This window comes from Oryza sativa, chromosome 7, assembly GCF_034140825.1.
Source record: "Oryza sativa Japonica Group chromosome 7, ASM3414082v1".
NCBI lineage: Eukaryota > Viridiplantae > Streptophyta > Magnoliopsida > Poales > Poaceae > Oryza > Oryza sativa.
In genome coordinates, this window is record NC_089041.1 from 16,667,402 (window position 1) to 16,689,366 (window position 21,965).

General features: G+C 40.3%; 3 protein-coding genes and 1 long non-coding RNA gene across 5 annotated transcripts; 3 read left to right on the forward strand and 1 right to left on the reverse strand.

Moving 5' to 3' along the window:
* The first annotated feature begins 597 nt into the window (after positions 1–597).
* On the forward strand, positions 598–2,619 carry LOC107278699 (GDSL esterase/lipase At4g10955). Its single transcript, XM_015790697.3, has 2 exons — positions 598–797; positions 1,154–2,619. Exons 1-2 carry the CDS (start codon positions 712–714, stop codon positions 2,259–2,261), a joined length of 1,194 nt encoding a protein of 397 aa, XP_015646183.1. The 5' UTR covers positions 598–711; the 3' UTR covers positions 2,262–2,619.
* A 7,344-nt stretch (positions 2,620–9,963) lies between these two features.
* LOC4343174 (P-loop NTPase domain-containing protein LPA1 homolog 1) lies at positions 9,964–15,988 on the forward strand. 2 transcript variants are annotated; one of them, XM_026026957.2, is made up of 18 exons: positions 9,964–10,057; positions 10,154–10,222; positions 10,545–10,694; positions 10,789–10,921; positions 11,020–11,193; positions 11,286–11,359; positions 11,719–11,752; positions 11,898–11,956; positions 12,165–12,279; positions 12,377–12,414; positions 12,500–12,597; positions 12,716–12,771; positions 13,083–13,365; positions 13,658–13,773; positions 14,404–14,460; positions 14,812–14,877; positions 15,146–15,220; positions 15,568–15,988. In XM_026026957.2, exons 3-18 carry the CDS (start codon positions 10,660–10,662, stop codon positions 15,625–15,627), a joined length of 1,473 nt encoding a protein of 490 aa, XP_025882742.1. In that variant the 5' UTR covers positions 9,964–10,057; positions 10,154–10,222; positions 10,545–10,659; the 3' UTR covers positions 15,628–15,988. The 2 variants fall into 2 exon arrangements, with proteins under 2 accessions (XP_025882742.1, XP_015647758.1); XM_015792272.3 differs by having other exon boundaries at positions 10,548–10,694.
* Positions 15,989–17,014: 1,026 nt separating this feature from the next.
* On the forward strand, positions 17,015–19,489 carry LOC136357325 (uncharacterized). Its single transcript, XR_010742583.1, has 4 exons — positions 17,015–17,227; positions 17,313–17,614; positions 17,746–17,930; positions 19,210–19,489. It is a non-coding gene; the product is annotated as an uncharacterized lncRNA (long non-coding RNA).
* Positions 19,490–19,990: 501 nt separating this feature from the next.
* On the reverse strand, positions 19,991–21,632 carry LOC4343175 (ubiquitin-related modifier 1 homolog). The gene is made up of 4 exons (NM_001422144.1): positions 21,395–21,632; positions 21,205–21,283; positions 21,000–21,082; positions 19,991–20,318 (listed from the first exon to the last, which is right to left on the reverse strand). The coding sequence occupies exons 1-4, from the start codon at positions 21,415–21,417 to the stop codon at positions 20,201–20,203; spliced, it is 303 nt and encodes a 100-aa protein (NP_001409073.1). The 5' UTR covers positions 21,418–21,632; the 3' UTR covers positions 19,991–20,200.
* Between the last annotated feature and the right edge of the window lie 333 nt (positions 21,633–21,965).

Sequence of the window (21,965 nt, forward strand, 5' to 3'; positions counted from 1 at the left end):
TAATGAGGTGCGAGCGCAGGGCCATGGGCATGGCTGCGCTAGTTAATAACCAACCATGCTACAGGACCTCCCCCCCCCAAAAAAAAAAAAAACCATCCAGCAGCCCAAGAACTTGTGATGAAATAATAAGTATTGAACCCTAAATAATAACATATGTTGATATAAGTATTGAACCGCGGTTCGACCGCTTGGTTCACGGTTGGATAGGTGGATGTGAACCAAGATATCGACCGGGTTATCCACTGGTCCGATTTTTTTTATACAATGATTTGATCGGACTGTAAATGAATGTGTACGTTATTAGTTATCGACGACGGGAGTTTAAAATTTGAGTAACCCAGTGCGAGGAAAGAGTCAGCAAAACGTGGGTGCTTGATCCAATCTTGTTTCAGCGACCAAGTTTTGTATGCCTTTACATATGCAGTGAACATTCTTCCTTGCTAACCCAGTGGGTTTATTTTAGAAGTCAATGCTATAAGTTTCAAAAAAAAAAAAGAAGTCAATGCAGCTTAACTAAAGGATGCGTTATTAACTTATTACCTCAGCTACCTCTAATCCAGTATAAATACGAGCACATTAGCACTAATCCTTTCGCGGCAAAGTACGACACAACAACCAGTCGAGCACTTGAGCACTTGAACACTGTGTCCCTTCTTGAGCTCTCATTCCGTCTGCTTCCTCTAGAGCTAGCTCGATTGATCGCATTGGCCGATGGCCTCATCAAGCGACGTCGACCTCGCCGACCGCTTCGACATGTCCGGCCCGACGCATATGATGAAGGAAAAAATTATTCATTGGTATGCAGCATGCTTGTGCATATAGTACTACCTCCGTTTTTTAATATATATGGCTTTTTACATCATGTTTGACCATTTATTTTATTCAAAATATTTAAGTAAATATATTTTCTTTTGTCGTGGTTTGATTTATCACTAAATGAACTTTAAACTTTAAGTATGACTAATATTTTTTAGATTTATACAAAATTTTTGAATAAGACAAACGGTCAAAGATTATAACAAAAGTTAACAGCGTCATATATTAAAAAACGGAGCGAGTATATACATACGTGCATTCATGATGAGATCATGAGCTATATTGTATATTGGCGGCTGTTCTGCAACATCGATCGATCAATGCCACCCGTGTGCAGGGACAAGGAGGAGCACCGCCGTTGCGTCGCTGCTTGCCTTGTCAAAGGCGCCTACGTAGTGGAGAACGACCTCAACAGGCGCAGGATGTGGGGTAAGGAGCTAGCGCCGGCGTGGTGGGAGAACTTCGGCTTCCGCACCGTCGACGTGATCAACGACGACGTAATCGACGATAACGATCAAATCGTCACAGGTACAATATACGAGCACGAAACGCCACCTGGTGGTGGCGAGCCCCGACACCCGTTATCTCCCCGCTATGTGGTCGCCTTCCGTGGCACCATGACATGGCACCCCAAGGCGTTCGTGGATCTGTACCTCGACCTGCAGGTCCTCTTCAACACCCTGCAGGACTCCCAGCGCTTCCGCCTAGCGAAGGCGGCGGTTCAGAAGCTAGTTGACACCATCCACAAGGGCACGGGAGTCTGTGATCATGCTGTTGGTGGTAGATGCGTTGTCTGGCTCGTGGGTCACTCGCTCGGTGCTTCCGTGGCGCTGGAGGTAGGCCGGGTCATGATGACGGAGCAAGGTTACAACCTCCCGACCTTCCTCTTCAATCCGCCGCAGGTGTCACCGGCTCCGGTGATCAACTTGCTGCACCCGAATGAGAAGGCAAAAAGGCACCTGCACGCCGCGAGCTCCCTCCTCAAGGTAGGCCTAGGCAAGATCATGAACTCCCACGAGGAGCACATGGAGAAGCTATTCGAACGGCTTTCTCCGTGGACGCCGGAACTGTACGTGCACGAGAGCCACCCCATCTGCCAGGGTTACATCGACTACTTCGAGCAGCGGCAACTAGTGCAGGAACGCTTCCGTGGCATCGGCAATTCGGCAATGAAGCTGTCGTACCGAGACATGTTCTTTTCAGTGCTCGGGAAAAACAAGGAGCGGCCACACCTCCTGCCGTCAGCACTGCTGTGGAAGAACTCGAGGGTGGACGATGACGTGGAGGATCACAAGAAATTGTCCAAGTGTAAGATGCTCCAGGAACAACTGCACCAATACAAGAAGCTGGCCTTCAACGCGCACAGCCTCGAGCACTGGTGGAAGCCGGACAATGAGCTGAGCTTGACCAAGACGCAGTACATGTACAGCTATCCTTCAGCATAGCATTGGAGGCCAGCTCGATCGGGTTCGAATTGCACCATACCTTTGTATCGTTCATAAACGTGTGTGATATGCGTGTCTTTCCTTTCTATTAGCGTACCTATATTGCATCATGTTTCCTTATTTCATCTTGCTATTTTGGCACTTTGTATTCCCACAGAGAGTTTGTACGAGCCACACGCGTGCGTGTTCACGTCCTGGTGAAGTCTAGGTCGCTCGCTCCGTGTTCTGATCATGTGCGATGGCACGCGACGCTGTGGGACTTGGGGCACGCATGTAGGCTCTGAAATTAATGGCCACTTCCATTCAGTTTGTAATAAAATTAAGGAGAAAGAAAGCAACGAAAACGCTGCGCAAGTTAGCAGCACAAACACCTTGCGAGCATTCTGGACGTTCATGGTTTAAGCGAGTTTGAAAGCAAAGATCAAGGATCCTGGCTGTCAACTGGTATCATAGCCATGTTAGCTTTGATGCCACGCATGTTGTTAACTTGTTATTACTTCCACTGCAGACATTATTGTGAGGGACTACTTATACATTTGTTGATAAATTTTCTTCTAAAAATTTGGCAAATGCAATCGTAGTATAATTATGATATAATTACATTGTAACTTGTATGTAACTACGATGTAATTTTTTATGTAACTTCCAAAATTCCTCCAAAACTTGAGATTTACTAGAAGGGGCGTTGTGCGCGCTACTAGTCCAGTCACGCGTGTCTACGTCCATATCGCGCATCCCATCCCACAGTCCCACCCCCATGCCCCCTCACATGTTTTCACCACTCGCCTATTTTTTTTCTCGATACATCTTCTTTTGATTTCCCTATTTTTTCTGGATCATGTAGAATCTGGATAAGCAACTGCCCTACTCCTCCCTGACCTCCATTCTCCTAGTCGCCCACAGCAACCATCCCTCCCAGTCGTTCCCGACAGTGGGAAGCAGGGCTGCCCACCTCTACGGCAGATATGTTGGTGGGGGAGAAGCGAGCTCGTCAGTGGAGAAGGTAGGTGGGATTTCAGCTATAGCCTCTTCCCATCGAGAATGGAGTGGGGACAGGCAAGGTGGTGGCTAGCCCACTCAGAGCATTGAAGTCGCATCAAATCATATCATGAACATGGGACAGAAATAAACCGTGGGACAAAAACGGAAATCATACACTGAATCACCCTTGAGGAACATATCTGGCCTCTCCAAAATCAAATTGGACTTCACCCAAGCGAGGAGAAAAAGGACAATATGGCACTCTATACTTGTAGTTTCAACAAAATGACACTCATTTGGATGCAAAGGATTAAATGCCACTCAATAGGTTGCCTTTAGGCTCCGTTCGGCACCCCAGGTTCCCAACTTAAACATCCAGCACGGAAAACGAAGCAATCCACTAGCACGTGATTAATTAAGTATTAGCTATTTTTTAAAAAAAATAGATTAATTTAATTTTTTAAGCAACTTTCGTATAGAAACTTTTTTAAAAAAACGCACCATTTAGCAGTTTGAAAAGCGTGCGCACGGAAAACGAGAGAGAGGGATTGGGAACATGGGATGCTGAACACACCCTTAGGATAGTTTGACAATTTAGAGAGTTTTAGCTATTTTATTTTCTTTTCTCCTCATTTTAGGGCTGTTCAGATTGTTGTCATTTTGAACCATTCCTTATTTGGCAAGTTGTAAAAATTTGGCTTCATTTGGTTTGCTACTAAATATTGGTAATACCCATAGAATTTGGCAAGATTCTAGAAACTACTCACAAAATTATGTCAATATTTGGTAAGGTAACAAACTAAACATTACATTTACATTTTCAACTTGCCAAAATTTGGCTTTACTAACAAATGGTAAGGTTGATTTTGGCAAGAAACTGAACAGGCCTTCTTTCATGAACTAACCAAAACACCCCTAGCTGCTCCTAAATAGATCAGATCGATCCTGTGTCCATCCAAATCGAGCGCCACTTCTCCAGCACCGCTCGCTGCCTCACGCTCGCAATGTTGCTCTTCTAGCACCTCGCGATGCTCCTCCAACTCCCTCACCTTGCATGGCTCCTCCAGGGCCGCTCCCCCAACACCACCACCTCACGCGCGATTTCTCCCTCTCCCTCTCCTCCTCTCTAAAAGAGGAGAGTAGGAACAGAGATAATGGATAGTAGATTAACCACACAAGGGTGAGAAATTAATGAGGTTATGTAGTTTCAAGAGAAGAAAGAAATATCACCAATTATACTTAATGGAAGGCAACTATGTAGGTATACTAGTGGATACCCCCTTTTGCAGCGGAGAATTTAGAAATACATCAAAGGGAGCTAAAAAAAACAATATGTATGTCGTGTACTCATAATATCTAAATGGATAATATTTGTTCCATAATAGTTGATATGAAATCGCAATTCTACATGACATATGGATGATTACGTATCAAACATGAGAGGAATCCAATGGCTGTTAATTTTCTAGTGTCTGATTTCAATGCGTATGGAGTTTTATAGCAATAACTACACTTAATGGGTTCTAAACGCATATGATAAAAGGATGACTAAGATCAATGTATGAACGGGATCCAAATTTTACTAATTTCTAGATGATCTGGCTCAATGCATGTTAAGTTTTTTATTCAACTATATATGATATATACAGAAGTATATAGAGTTCGGGATTGCTAAATTTATAATGCCACATTTTTCACTTAATTCCACTCACTTTTCCCCCCTTTGATTGCTCTCTCTCGTATGTTTCTATCTCTCTTATCTACTCTTTTAAGTAAATAATGAATCACTTTTGATCATAATTCTCTTGTATATTATTGTGTATTAGATAAGTTACAATATAAACATTAAAACTTGCAATTAAAACTTGCAATGTAATTACAGTATATTAAATTTTTTTGTGTAATTATAATATAAGTTTAGGCTAGTGTAAAAATGATCTGATTATTTTTTTAGTAAAAAATATGAAGCTATGGTAAAAACTACTCCTATGAAGCTAGTCTCTAAGGCCATATGTGTAGAGGTGGTAGGGGTGGATAACATACTAGTTGGCATCGCTCAATTCAATAACCCTGAAAATCTTATAAGTCTAAGGGCCCCTTTGAATCATAGGAATGAAAAAAAATGAAGGAATAGGAAAAACACAGGATTCTCACAGGAATACAAGAGTAAAACAGAGTATTACAAAACATAGGAAAACATAAGAATGACCGTTTGATTGAGCCGTAGGAAAAACACAGGAATTTGAGGAGAGATAAAGACTCAAAGGATTCTTAACATAAGGTTCTACCTCATGCTAAATTTCCTTCAAAACTTACATGGGAAGAGGCATTCCATAGGAATTTCATAGGATTCCATAAGATTTATTCCTTTGATTCAAAGGGCTATATAGGAAAAATTCCTATAGAAACGAAATCCTTTAAAATTCCTATGAATTTCCTTTGAATCAAAGGGGGCCTTACTCATCTTTCTCAGCATGGCATACTGTTGGGATACGCGTAGGCTATGATAGCATAAATCAAAATTTTCTATCACGTAAACCAGGAACCATGCAAGTATTAGATCATAGATCGTTACCACCCGACGCGCTGCGCAGCGGAAGAAGACGCTGAGAAGTCGAAGGAACTCTCGCGAAGTAGCGTGCGTCGATGTAGAGGAAGTAGTCAATCGCACCGGCTCGACTTTCTCCACCTCGTGCGTTCTCCTCGCTGTACTCCCACGCCGATCAACACCGCAAACCAGCGGCGCCTCTACCGGTATCCACACGTACAGGGACAGAACGCCACGCGCAGATGTGCTAGCACCCGCGCGCGGCTAGGGTTTTGCTTGAGGAAGGAAGTGACGGCTAGGGTTTCTAACGTGATGCAATTCCTCCGCCGGTCACACCCCTCACGAATATATAGGATCCATCACTCGGGCCTCCAAGGCCCGTAGGACTCCTATTCGGATCCCTATCCGAATTAAGCTCATATTGGATCTCCATCCAATCCCCTTATTCCGGCTCATTAAGCGTGCGACCCTGTAGGTTCATATATACTCAGCTGTAACCCGAAAACTCCTGTTCGGTCCACGCGTCAACAGCGGCCCCTAGCAGAACATATTAACCCACCGGGCATACATAAAGATCATATCGGCTAAACCTCTAGTGTATACTTGTATGAACCCCTTTGCCTCACGATATCGATTAAGCTCAAGGCTAGATATGTGCCATCCTCTAATAGCTCAATCATTCACTCGAACCTGTTGGTAGATTATATAACTTGTGATTGACTCCTCAATCACCTTTGGCATGGCCATGCACTTCCATAATCTACAACATCAAGGGGCCCAGAGATATCTCTCCATAGGAGGGGCAAATCCCATCTTGATTATTCATATTCCACTACATGTTTCATAGCATACCCGAAAACTACTTTTATAACTTACCCAATTACAGAGTACCGTTTAGCAGTCCCTAAGTAAGCTACTACACATGTTAGGAACTATGATAATCTCAGGTTTAAGGATTCAACACCAACACTAAATGAGATCACTGATGATACAATACATATGGCTCTTGCAGTGCCTCATGTTGGGTCTATCCAACAACATGTTCACTAACATATATGTCCACATTATTAATTTGGTATCTCTATACTATGATCCATGAGACATGATCATCAATTAATACATGTGCTGATCATTTAAACATATTTGTTCCACATATGATATTTGATCAGGAATTCTTTAGAAATAACAACACATAACATAATGAGTCTCATGAAAAAATCACATATTCATTAACCAATAATGAGTTTATCTATTTTAAGGAACAAAGTCGGATAAATATGTAAACATAGTGTGTGATACAATCATCTCTATGATTGCCTCTAAGGTATATCACTAACACATACGACAATGACGGAAGATATGCGAGTTCAGTGTAAATAATTAAAGATTCAAATATTAACAACATAAAGTACGGTAACATCTATCCCTATACCAAAAATCATATTGAAATTTGATCAACATAATAAAAAATGGAAAAAAAATAAATTCAGATGTGAATAATACCAATACTACCATTTGTACGATGGGTTGATTGTCTTTTTTATTTTTCAATGTATTAGTTAATTTTTGACTTGTTCGTGAATCTCATCAATTTTTCTTAATTTTTATAATTATATATTTGGATTGGCGTTTGAACGACGTCACCTCCTCCGGAGCTTAAAATACTTACCCGAACTTGTGCATTATATTCCGATGCACACTGATTTTTTTCGTAGCTTTTCCGTAGAAAGTATGCCCGATACAAAACTACCTTTACAGTTGGTACTACGACCTTATTACTAAGTATTCCCTTCGTACTATTAAAGGAAGCTGTTTAGGACAATATTTAAGTCAAATCCTGTAAATATAAATCATAAATAACTCTCAAGTTGTTGGATTTAAAAATGTAAAAATTATATAAATAGATTTGTCTTGAAAAATACTTTCATAAAAGTATAAATATATCATTTTTCAATAAATATTTTTATAGAAACAAGAAGTTAAAATGAAGTTAAAATTGTGTTTTGGAGACCATATCGCTGTCCAAAACAACTTCCTTTACGATTACGGATTACGGAGGGAATTCTAACGTTCATCATCTCAAAAAAAAGTTCAATTAGATGCTCGACTGGCTGCACAGCAACAAACAGTGTAGTGATTCTTCTACACCGGTGATGCTCATTTCTTTTTAACTAGGTGATTCCCCGCGCTTTGCTGCGAGAATTAATAAATAATTTTTAATATATTTTTTTTGAAAATTAAGCAAGGAGTAAAAATAAAAAAATGAAATATCAGGGTTTATAAATACTTATCATAAAAAAACAAATAATACCCACACTTTAATGTAGAACATGTTGATAAGTATATGTTAAATATTATAAAAATAATAGCTAGATTTATTAAAATATTATGGAAATGATGTGAGAGATAATGATTGGATATACTTACACGTTGATTTGTAGAATTAAATAGATTGTAAATGATGTTTCATGCTTGCATGAGGTTAAATATACTGTATATTATTACTGGTGGGTGATGACGTGGCATTGTTACATGTTAAGCTTTAGTGGGTTGTAACTTTATAGAAAGTATACATTGGCAGGCATGCATTGTAACTTTATAGAAAGTATACATTCGCAGGCATGCAGTGGCAGGGGATATGTACTTTTGGAATTTCGTATGGTGTGCTGCAGCCTCTCTATAATTATAGTATTACATATCTAGAGTAAATTTCATACTCCTCCCTCTGTATTGGAATATGTTTATTTTTTTTCTTCCAGTTATTCCAAATAAGTTCATTTTTAAGCTATCATTGTAATAAAGTTTGTGAGATTAAGGAGTGAATGTATTGGAAGTAGATAAATTATTAAGAAATAATTACATGAAAATTTAATAAATTAAAATGAGGGTATTTTAGACTTTTTTATTTTAAGTTGCTGTTTAAAACTCAGACATGGATTATTTAGAGGGTTCAAGATTTTAGAAGTAGCTACAGGGTACTACATTATTATGAAAAACAAGAAGTAAAAAGTCCGTTTGATTACAAGAAGTAACAAGACGATAGTGGGCGGAAGATGAGTCAGATGACCGTGAGATTTTGGTGTCGTTTCGTTGGATCGCTCATTACATGATGGATGAAGCGGTAAAGAGAATGTTGTTAGTAGTATATATTGGGTGAAGGGATTTAGGCCCTATGCAAATTCGGGTCGATCTTGTTGGACAGGGAATAAGTCTATTTTTCTCGGTTATTTTTCTTTTTGCTTTTGGTTGAATTGTATCGTTCAGGCCTTATATATTTGGGGAAAATTTTAGGTTTGGTTGTCACATCAGATATACAGACCCACATTTGAAAGTATTAAACGTAGTCTAATAATAAAACAAATTACAGATTCCACCAGAAAACTGCGAGACAAATTTATTAAGCCTAATTAATCCGTCATTAGCAAATGTTTATTGTATCACCATATTATCAAATCATGGCGCAATTAAGCTTAAAAGATTCGTCTCGTAATTTACACGCAAGGTGTGTAATTAGTTTTTTTCCTATATTTAAGACTTCATGCATATATCAAATATTTGATGTGATATCGTGAAAATTTTTATTTTGGGAGCTAAACAGGGCCTCAATCATAAGAAAGCAGCCCCAACTTTTGGATTCACCTTTGATATAAGGAAGCTCAACCGAACGGTTTAGCTTAAAAAAATCACACTAACTTCAACTCCAACTCCAACCAAATTTCAAAAGTAAGGGATGTTTAGATCTTACCCAAAATTTTACGCCATGTCACATCGAACATCAAACATCTGCATGAAGTATTAAATATAGGCTAAAAAATAACTAATTGTACATATTACGACTAATTTGCGAGATGAATCTTTTAGGCCTAATTACTTCATGATTTGACAATATGGTGTTATAGTAAACATTTGCTAATGATGGATTAATTAGGCTTAAAAATTTGTCTCGCGATTTATTAATGGATTATGTAATTAATTTTTTTATTAGTACCCGAACCTCTCATACAATACCCTATATAATACCATATGTCCTATATAATACCATATGTGACACGTCAAATTTTTACACCGCTGGATTTGACACCCCCAATTCTACACATGAACCAAAATTACCCACGAATGCCATCCAAGTCCAACTACTCCTCTATGTCAGCCCGTACCGCTTCCCCGCCACCCGTCGCCCCTGTCTCGCGCGGCGCAGCTGCGAAGAGGAGAGAGGAGCGCGCGGTTTTGGCGGAAAAAACGAAGCATCGGCGACGACGGCGAGCAGGTTCCTTTTCCCCTCCTTTCTCTTCTCCCCTCCTCTCGTCTCTTCCCTCTCCTCTCCATATGTTGAGTTGTTGACCTCCGGCGGCCCTTGTTGCAGATCAGGGCGGCTGCGATTCGCGGCGGCGGAGGCGCAAGGAAGCCACTCCCCATCCCCCAGCCCCACACGGTATCCCCTCCTCAAACCCTAGAAATCCCTCCAAATATTTCCATCAGATGTGCATGGTTTTTGTGGGATGGGTTTTTTTTTTGGGGGGGTTGATGATTGCTTGGTATTTGCTCAATCTTGTGTCACATAGGAGTTGTAGACTCTGATCTATTGGGTACATTACATTGTATCACAGCAGGTGTTCTCTTCACTATTTCTCTTGCAGCGTGAGAGGATAATGTATATAGGTGGATTAGGTTGTATGCTTGATTTATCTCTCTTGATGACAATGCTACCGGTTATTATTTCTAAACATTTTTATCATTACCTACATGTCATGCAGCAGCAGGTGGCAGCGTCCCGTCTTCCACTTCTTCTTCATTCATCTCCTGTGAATGTGAATGTGATCCTGTCCTGCTGCTTCTTCCATTTCCAGTTCCACCCCTTCTCTCTTGTGCATGCTTTTGTTCGTGCAACACCCAACACCCAACAGGTGGTGGTGGAATCAATCAAACCAATCAATCGTGCAAGAAAAGGGAAGAAGGGAATCAAAATCGATTCTTTTTTTTTTTTTTTGCTTTTTGAAGGGAGGGGAGGGGGGCGATCGACATGGTGCGAGCACCGGCAGGGGCAGATCCACCACCATTCCTCCAAACACGCATGGACATGGCCGCCTCCTCCTCCTCCTCTTCCCTCTCTCAATCTCACTCTCAGTCTCAGGTTCTTCTTGATTCTATCTACTCTTTGTTTCTTAGTAATTTCCTTGTTGATAATAAGAGTAATTCATTCCTCACTCTCCCAATCCGATTCGCATGCAGACGCAGGCGCACAAGGTGGAGGAGGAGGAGCACGCCGCCGACCCACCCTCCCCATCCCGTAACGCCTCCTCCAAGTACGACTTCGTCAAGGTCAAGGTGTGGCTTGGCGAGAATGCCGATCACTACTACGTCCTCTCCAGGTTCCTCCTCTGCAGGATGCTCACCGTCACCAAGGTCACCCACTTCCCCTCCCTCCCCCTCTTTTATGGCTGGCTGGGATCTTCTCATCCCCCATGACGGATTCCTCTTCTTCTTTTTTTTTTCAGATTCCTAATCATGTTGCCATTAAGATTGCCCTCGAACTCAAGAAATTGCTTGTCGACAACAGCCTGCTTGATGTGTATGCTCATCTCCACCCATCCTTCTCCTCCCCTTTCTCACTATCTTTTCTTTCTCTTCTTTTTTTTATCATACATACATTGCACTCACTGCTTTCAAGTTGCGCTTTCAGCTGTTACCCACATGTATGATATGTATTCATCAATAAAAAAAACACCATCTTTTTATTAGTTTTAGTTTTCCTTTGTCTATCATTTTGACACACCATTGTTGTTGTTTTTGTTTTTGTTTTTGTTTTGGGACACTCCACTCATTCCCCTTGCCATCTGTATAATATACTATGCTCTACCTCCTGTTTTTAACACTAATGTGTATGGATTGCCTCTTGGGTTTACACTAATGTAGCTTGGAATCTTGCAGTTCTCAGAGTGACTTAGAAGCTAACCTATTCAAGGTGATTTCTCTTTTACTTTCTTGTTATTATCTCTTCCTGTTCTGTGCATATCTTTTTCTTTTCCTGCGGGCTTGAGTGCGCGTGTGTGTTTTGGGTGTTAAAAGATGCTCGTCAATTTCAAACTCAAAAGGCACTACTTTTGCAGCTGATGGAGAAGCGGGGATACGGCGAGGATTATATTAATCGGTATAAAATGATGACCAGGTATTTGCAACATGATGTTTGTAACATCACTATGATAGTCCTGAACTAATGAAAAAGATGCATATAATTTGGTTTATCCGTAATCCATACTCTTATCTGTGTAACTGCTCCATTTTGCACCATTATGACATTCATGTTATGTTTACTCTCGCAAACTTCTACTTCAATTGCATTTGGACAGTATGTTTATGCTCTATTTGTCTTGCAGATTCCATCATCAAAGAGTACCACTAGTAGTTTTAGTGTGTGGAACTGCTTGTACGGGAAAATCAACAATTGCTACGCAACTAGCTGGAAGGTTGAATCTACCAAATGTTTTGCAGGTTTATTTTCCTTTTCTGTTGCATTTATGATATTTTGTGTTCCAATATTGTTATCGTTTCTACCTTGACCACCTCATTTCCTGATTGTAACATGTAGACAGACATGGTGTATGAGTTGCTACGGACATCAACAGAGTAAGTTGTTTCATTTCTTTTGTCTCCATTATCCGTTGCTATATGATATCTTTGTTTCACTCTTGGCCCCCACCTCTCTTTGCAGTGCCCCTCTTACTTCGGTGCCCGTGTGGGCTCGGGATTTTGATTCTCCTGAAGAGCTTATCACAGAGTTCTGCAGAGAATGCAGAGTTGTTCGCAAAGGTATGTGATATCTTGTGGGGATTTTTTTTTTGTTCACAATAAATTGTTCTCTGCATCAAATATGATTGGATACTGGTTGTTCACTGAGTTGTTTTCTGGTTGTCTAAATATTGACTAGGTTTGGCTGGTGATTTGAAGAAGGCCATGAAAGATGGGAAGCCAATTATCATCGAGGTATGATGTCTTGCCTCTTGATTACTCGGTCAACCATGGTCCACGCGTCATATACGCATGACTGACAAATCCCCCAATAACCCCATCAGACCACACTACCTCCTGTACATGTCATTGTGTGACATGGCTACGAAGGTCAGGAGGGGTGTCGGTGCTGCATAGATCCACTGGTAGTACTTATCTGCATTTTGATAGTGCTGCCTCACAAGTAAGCACAGGACATGTAACCATCAATTTCTTTTAACAGCATGAGCCCTGTGCCATATTTGTATATAGATTTTACCTAATATTAACAAATATTTTCATTGCAGGGAATTCATTTGGATCCAAGCATTTATTTTATGGACGAGGAAAAGAGAGATGATAATTCAAAAATGGAGAAAAAGGTAGCTGAATGTGAACAGTCACCAGCATCTGTAGAGAGCAAGACAGAAAGGCAACAAGAAAACGAACTACATGAGAAGAGAATGGATGACAGTCAGGAGTGCATGTCTGAGGAGGGAGGAATAAGTGAAGGGCTATCTTGTGCTAAAAGCCACGTAATTAGCTCTTCTGATTCTGCATATTCTAAAGAGAAAAATCCCAGAGCTGAAGGTAAGCCAAATGGAAGTAAATTTTATTTCTATTACTAGGGGAAAGGTCAGTAAAAACACCACTAGGTTCATGCAGATTCAAGCAATTTTAATTGTATTACTATGTAGTATGCACTAGTTGGACAATATAATCTTGGTGCAAGTAGGGAGAGCGCCCAATATAAGAAAACAAATGTGCAAAAGACCCAATCCTACACTATTCGAGTATTCCAAGATACCTGACACTAACCAGGCCAGTTTGTTAGTTCCAGTCTCACTGCTGAGGGGAGATCACCGTTTGTGATGTTTTGTAGACGAAGGACATAAGGATTTGGACCTACAGAAAAACAACACCACCAAGAAGGACAAACCTGCTGCTGAACCAATAGTAGTCCCAATTGTGTTGAGGATGTCTGATTTTGATCACAAGGTCTGTTTTCTCTCTGTCACAAATTTAGATACTTTTATGCTCTTTGTTTTTATTAAATTAAACCTAGTTCCATATTGGGAAAGAGGAGTTTGCATAAGATGCGACAATGATAGGCTCAAGGCAAGTGATTGTCCTGCTTACTGTGGTAGGGTTCATTCCCAGCCAGCCAGCCAACCGTGACAGGAGGCTCCGATCCCCCAACTTTGGATTTAATTTGGTCTTTGATGATCCACCAAGAGACATATGCCAGCCTTATAGTTTATCTGCCAACTAATAAACCAGCTAACTGGAGAATCCTATTTCTAACCAAGCAATAACCTAGTAGAAACTTGACTAACAGCTAAATCATTCCTTGGCATCAATGATGCTGGATGCTATCTGTTCTGGTTTGTCCTCCCATTCTCCCAATGAATTCGTCCACTAGTATTGAGTTTTAAACCCATCTATTTTTATTTCACATTAGTGCCACCTCTGAAAACTATTGAGTAGAATAAGGGAATGGATGCACGCTCCCAATAATCAATACTGATGTCATGGATGCTTGTTTTTTTATATATTCCACACTTGTCATTTGTTTCATTTGTTTATATTCACTATTCTCATTCAGATTGGTTTTGTTGTTTTGTTCAGGCATTGCTAGAGGAATGGACAGCCACCAGGGCTTCCAGGGATAATTGTCTTCCTCAGGTACTCATATAAGTTAGTGCACAAATGGTATCTTGTTTCACACCAGGAAAAATGCCATGTAATCCGAATGCTTATGATCTGCACCTGTCATTGAATGATTATTGACATCTTGCTCTATGTTAGACAACTTATAAAAATAGGACCTAACAGTGAAATGCCACATGTGGTGCTGCACATTGTGCGACTTTTAGTAGTATTGCTGCCAGTAAGAATTGATTCATTATAAAATTGTTGAAATTTTTGTCTGATATTGTGGCTATTGACTAATATGTGTACTCTTAATGTTCTCGGCTTTGTGAGCTCATTTGAGTAATATCTGACTTTGTGTAATGTTAACTTCCCATTATTCAGGATCATCGAAAGCTTATAAACAACCTTAAGCTTATTCAGGACTATCTTTGTTCTTTTGAGTCGCAGGTAACTTTTCCTTCATTACTGAAAATCATGAATTCCGTTCCTCCAAAAAAATCTACCTACTACTGCATGCAGTTGCCTACCCTTGTACTGGTGCAATCATTTTAATGGAGTAAATATGTTCTAGTTCAAAAAATGGTTTGATGTATATTTTTTCATATACCCCTCATGTGCTACTGTTTTTTCCCAGTAAGATGCTGCATTCATTTATCTCACATTGGATTATCATTTGGTTTCAGTATTTTCTTACCTTTTGTAAAATGTTATTCAGGGGTTGACCGTTGTTGACATTTCAGCGAACTCATTCCCTCAGACACTAGATTGGCTTCACAGCTATCTTCTTCAGGTACCTGAGAAAAGGGCATATCCTAATGTGCTTTCCTTATAGCGATTGAATCATCGCGAGCTATTTCCATTAAACTATGCATTGCCAATCTATATAACTTTTTTTTTACGAATTATTCAGTTGACATGCACCACAATATACCAAAACATTAACCAAATGATAAGTTCTAAACCATTATTTATCTGTAACAGGTCTTTTCTCAAACTGTCATATATGAGTATATGATCTGATCAAATTTACTTGATGAAGCTTCATGTTTTTTTAAAGAAAAATCTTATAATCTTGATTTGACAATATACTATCTAGTGGTGAGTTGGTCCTTGATTTTGTTATTATTTACTTGACAGTGCATCGAACGTGGCCTTTTGGCTGCATGTTCAGAAAGTCCCAAGCAAGGTGGGAGCTAACGGATACAGATGAGCGAGAGGGAAGCCCGCATTAGTCTTGCTTAACATATACTCACTCTGTTCCAAAATAAACCAACATTGTACGGATGTGCCACATCCTAATACATCTTGGACACAAGTACTAGTATGTGTCACATCGGGTTTATTTTGGGACAGAGGGAGTATGTCACATATATGATGCTTGTAAAATTGTGCTTTTAGTGGGTTGATAATCAGGAACTTGTGCGTTGCCGCCATCCATAAACGTTGGCAGTGGAAATGTAACCGAGTAGAGAACTCCATAGTTCGATAAAAACCTTTTAGAGCTGGAATAGGAAAAGGAAAATTAAAAAAAAAAGCTCAAAAAAGGTTGACAACCAAAGTTCAGAGCGATGTGCATGCGCTAAGGCCCAAACGAAAAATGCAAATATAGGAGGTGTTTAGATATAGGGGTGTGAAGTTTTGGCGTGTTACATCAGATTTATATAGGGTGTAGCATGGGTATTCGGACACTAAAAAAAATAATTACAGAATCAGTTAGTAAACTGTGAGAAGAATTTATTAAGCTTAATTAATTCGTCATTAGTAAATGTTTATTGTAGTATCATATTGTGTCAAATCATGGAGTAATTAGGCTTAAAAGATTCGTTTCGCAAATTAGTCGTAATATGTGCAATTAGTTACTCTCTTCATTCCAAATTGATCACTATAGTTTTTTTTGAGGTTATTTCTAAATAATCTATATATTTCTGTTCCTTCTATGCACACAAGTATTTATAACCTACATGCAATATTTTAATTTACTATTGGTTAGGAAATAGTGGGGATGGTGCATGCTACTATTGGCTAGGAAATAGTGGGGATGGTGCATGTATCGAGTTTGTTGCTAGAGTAAATATAGCATTAGAGTTATTAGATTTTCTTGGTTTTGGTGTATCTATAAAATATGTAGATCAATTTGGAATAGAGGGAGTATTTTTTAAGCCTATATTTAATATTTTATGTATGTGTTCAAACGTTTAATGTAGGGTGAAAAATTTTAAGGTGGGATCATTCACAGATGATGCTAACGATCCATCCACAAAAGTTCTGTTTCTCCCAGAGCTAGTACATCTCGCAGAATTGAGACGAGTATGCTTAATTAATTGAGAGAAAAGACGAGTATAAAGAGGTCAATCTCGGGTCATCCAACATAGAAGTATCAACAAACTCGATCAGCACATCAAGGTCGTCCAAAGTAAAAAAAAAAAAAAAAAAAAAAGAATCAGGTAGTCGAAAGCCAAACTTGCGCAAAAATAAATGTGGCGCAAAGTGGCCCCGATGAAAGCGGAGACGTTAAAGCCGACGAAATGGCCGGCACTCCTGCGGCGTCGGCTTCGCTAGCTAGCCGTTCCCCCATGTCGCTCTCCGCGACATCCGGAGCTTAGACTTGCGGCAATGGCGGCGGCCACGCATGTCGCTGCCCTGCTTTGCGTTGCCTCGATCGCTGCCTTCCCTTCTCCGCCCCGCAGGTAACTGACCAAAGAAGTGTGCAGATCTGGTATATGTGCTACAGTGTTAATTTGGGATTGACCTGTGGCATCGGCTGGTAAACACAATATCATTTCCCTACCTTGATTTGGTGAGTCTGTCTACTCCTGATTAGATCTTATCACTGTGCTTCCTGTTATTTGGGGTATGAATATGATTAGGCCTTGATTTGACAGCGACAGATACACAAGTTGCCGCCCAAATCATCAATGCAATGTAGTGTGCTTCACTTGGAAAAGCTTCCATTGTACCATATGCTGTGTGTTCTTCTACGACAAATCAGAGGAGCTATAGAGCAAATAATCCTTCTGACCATCTCAAACACAGGGGTCAATCAATCATCTAATTAGGCCTCTTTGTTGCAGGGGATACCCAATTATTGGTTCCTCTGAAAATGTCCACAGGGTAACAGAACTTAAGCTTTAAGACCGTCGCGAGCACTTGGTTAATGTTCCAGTGTTAGTTCCAACCTGAAAAGGTATGGTTGTGTGCTTCTATACTTTCACTGCTAGTGTTAAAAATTACATTGGAATTCTGTGAGGGGGTGTATGTGGTACATCGCCAAACTTTGTCACACTTAAGTTAGGCAAATTTTGCCTTTTATGGCAGTTGTTTGATTCCATGCTACCGTTGTGTCATGCCAAACTTTGCTACATCTATGCCCCAACATATCATAGGCTCATCAACTAGCCAAAATGTGCCACAACAGCCAACTATTTTGGCACCACAAAAACTACGGCATTGCTACATTTTTGGCACAAAAGATTGGTGAAGCGAGGGAACCATCCAAACAGGTACGACACACTATGGCCAATCAGACTAGTCATCTCAAACATTCGAGTGTTTAGTTGCTTTGTCTAACAAACTTTTATTTCATTCTTGTCCTGTACCTTTTTGTGAACCTGTAGTTTAAACATGGTTCTGATCATTGTGCATCCACTCTTTGAATTTTACAGCCTGATATTTTCTTTTCTTCACTTCGATCGCTCATTTTGTTATCTTTATTTAGCAGTTGCAATTCTATTAACCAAAAGCATGTTACTGTTATGGATTCCTAATGGGACTTGCATAGTTTCGTAATTTCATTTGGGGCAATGATGATGGATGCATGGATTGGTTGTAAAGTACAACCAACCAATTACTGATTGAAGTATTTTCCACCAAGATCCCTGTATTTATACAGGTTGTCATGGCAGGCATCCATTCCTTCCTTTCTTCCTTCCTTCCTTCCTGCCTTGCCTGCCTATATGTCTGTCTGTCTGTCTATCGATCATCTGTTATGCGGTTTAAGATGAGAATGGTCATTGAATGACTAAAACACCATCTGAGCCCTAATTTTATATTTCAAATGTTGAGAATTATTGACAAATGGATCTTTTCTCCATGTACAATCCCTTTCTTTAAACCATAATTCATTTCTTTTCTTAAACAACAGAGCATATGGCTATACTCCACGACATTCTTGATTTGGCACTTCCAATCTTTTTTTTTCCTTTTGACCAAACACTTCCAATCTTTTCAGGTTCTGATCTGTATTTCAAATTGATCTTTATTTTATTAATGTGGCAGCATCATCAGAAGTAATTCTCAGACAGTTTTATAACCTTGCTGATTATTAGTATCGGACAACACTCCAAGCATGAAGCGAATGGTGCTACTTTGTTCAGTTAGCACAAATGATTGATTTATTGAGCTGGAGTATGTTTTGTTATTATAGCAATGCTTTTTAAAGAACATCGCTAGTTTCTTATTAGTACCAAGGATTGTTTTACTCATGCAACTCAATATGACAGTATTCTCATTTATATGTTTTTTGTCATCCAATAATTTCTGTGTCACATACTGATGGTGAGTAGCAATCATACTGATGCACACTGCTATTGGACAATGTACTGATATCATGGTTTTGTTTCAAGTGATATCATGGTATTAGCTCCACTGCGAACCTTCATGTGATCGTCTACTCTCTCATGTTTCAACTAATTCTCTATATCTGCATTTTTCTTTGGGCATATTTTATGTATGGCAAATTTCTGTTTCCAATAAATGTGATATACCATCAATTCTATGCAGATGGGAAACTGTCAGCAGAAAGAAGAATTGGGCAAAGAGGTTCTCTACATGATAGCGTTTGAGATTAAAATAAAAAGGAAAAATTGTATATAGTTTAGTCCACGCAAAAAGATGTGAAAATGATCTGAATGATAGTCAACAAAACTTAAGCTACTTATCATATTGCCGAATCGACAAGGCCTTGAATGAACTCATGTTTTGCTCACTCAGTGATACTGTTGTAATGACTGATGAACAGAGTTCACAAAATTTGCTCAGTAATTTTTCAAGCTTGTAACCATGGTACTGGCTGGCTTTAGTAGGTAGTATTACTGATAGTCTGATACTAATGTACCTCGATCACACGATGAGCCCATTCAGATTTGCCATTTTTGAACCATTACCATTTTTTGAAAAAAAAAATTGACAAACACGTGAATGCATTTAGTTTGTTACCAAACATTGGTAATACCTAAAACATTTTGGCAACAGCACACTTAATCTATTCTAACAAAGTTTTGGTATTGCCAAATTTTGAAAAGGATCATTGTGGCAGCAATAGCCACGCTTACGATTGTTTTCATTTTTCACCCATGCTTTCCATGCTATATATGTGCACTAAGTAGATTAAGATTTGATGGCAACACCATGTATGAGGTTTTATTAATTGATCCACAGAGCAGGGTAAAAGCAAAGTCGTGGATGCTTGGCCTAAAAATATCTAGTCATCGACATTTCAGACTTCAGATAACGCCTACGATAGTGATGGATGCAGAAAAGCACAGCAGCATTGGAAAATACAGGATCAGTATACTGCAAATCTGTGATATTGAATATTCATAACTGACAACTGCCTTTTCATTACAGAAATTGACCATATCAACTTCAGCAGATTCCTCTCCACAATCCATTCTCTCCAGAAATTTATGGCACACAACCTCTGTTTCTGATGGTACAAGATGCATTTAGCAACATGATATCAGTGGTGATTTCGGTAGTCCTAATAGTTGTACTAACCACCGTGTAATGTGGAGATAAAAACAACAACATCCTTCTCCTCCAACTCCGCGTCAAGGCCACCGCATAGCTCCCAGTCACAATCATTTATAAGTACGAGAACACCAGGCCTTCTGCAAGCACGAAAAGAAGCACCTCATCAAGACTAATGGACTTAACTTTGTCCACAAATTAAAGAAAGAGAATTTCTAAATTTCCTTCAAGTTTGACATTGCAAAAGTTTAATGATATCCCCCAGCTTATTGCGCTAACAAAGCATCCACTTCTCTGCAAAGAAAACAGCAAATAACCTGTATACCACCCAAAGCATTCATAAGCACATACTAAACTGTCATTAGAAGGTTTCCTTATTCAAGTAAAATCACCGGATCAATAACCCTAGTTCATTATGCATATTTCTAATGAAATCAACTAAACTGTCATTAGAAGGTTGCATATTTAACATTTACTCCATCCGTTTCACAACGTAAGTCATTCTAGCATTTCCCACATTTATGAATTACGTTGTGAAACGGAGGAAGTAGCTCCAGAAACAATGACAAACATTTTTAACGAAATAACAGAAATAAAATATTTGAGCATTTCTCCTATAACTTAAGTTTGCATGGTTAAGTTGAAATTCAGCAGAAATAACAGCCAGCATCACCAAAGAAGCGACACCACTCATCACCTAGCAATATCCATACCGAAGTGGACCGAAAACAAATAAAATGCTTTGGACACACCATTGATCATTGAAGCGGATCAAATCATATCATGCACATAAACCATGAGACGGAAAGGGAAAATCATACACTGAATCACCCTTGAGGAACATCTCCGGCCTCTCCTTGATCAGATTGGACTTCACCCAAGCGAGCAACCCTTTCATCACGACCTGCAAAACGAAACAAACAACAAAGAAAATGTTCACACACAAACAGCTCAGAATTCTAAGTCCGTGATTAGCTAAGCAGTAGCTGCACGCGGCGCGGCTCCGTCGAGGCGGGCGGGCGTCACCTTCCCATCGCCGTCGTTGGGCTGGAGGTCCACCTTGTGCACCTTGGTGGACTTCTCCAGGAGCAGCTCCAGCCCTCCCCTGCAACCACCACCACCATCAATCAACCCACACAGCTCATCAGCAACCACAAAATACACAGCAGCAACACAACGATGGAAGGCATCGAGAGAGAGAGAGTGAATCACCCACCCGAATTCGAGGGTTAGATGCATGGCGGAGAGGATTGGGAGGAGGCGAAGCGCGAACAGCGATCGAGCGTCGACGCGGCGAGGGTGCGAGCGGCCGAGGAGGGGGGAGTCGCGGGCGGCGGCGAGAGCGAGTAGACGGCGGCGGCGGCGGTGGGGAATAATTGGCTCAGCTCGCGGCGGAGAAGAGACGAGAGCGATGGGCTGTGGCCTCTCCTGGGTTTCTGGCTGTCCAGAGGAATAAGTTCACTTTAGGTCCTTCAAGTTGTCGTTGAGTATGCAATTCGTCCCTAAACCGAAATACCAGAATAGCAGGTCCCCCGCTTCACAAAACTGGATCACCCGAGGTTCTAGGCAGTATTATCTTCGGTTTTAAGACAATCTAAGTCAGCGTGGGACTCACATAGTGCCCCCACATGTTAATGACACTTATCTCTCTTCACCTATCTCTCTCTATCCCTCCCCTCTATTCCCATCTCACCAGGGCGGCGGACGGTGAGGAGCAGCAGCCGACGGCGGCCTGTGAGGAGGACGATGCTGGCAACAGCAGGCGGCAACAACTGCACACTAGAGCT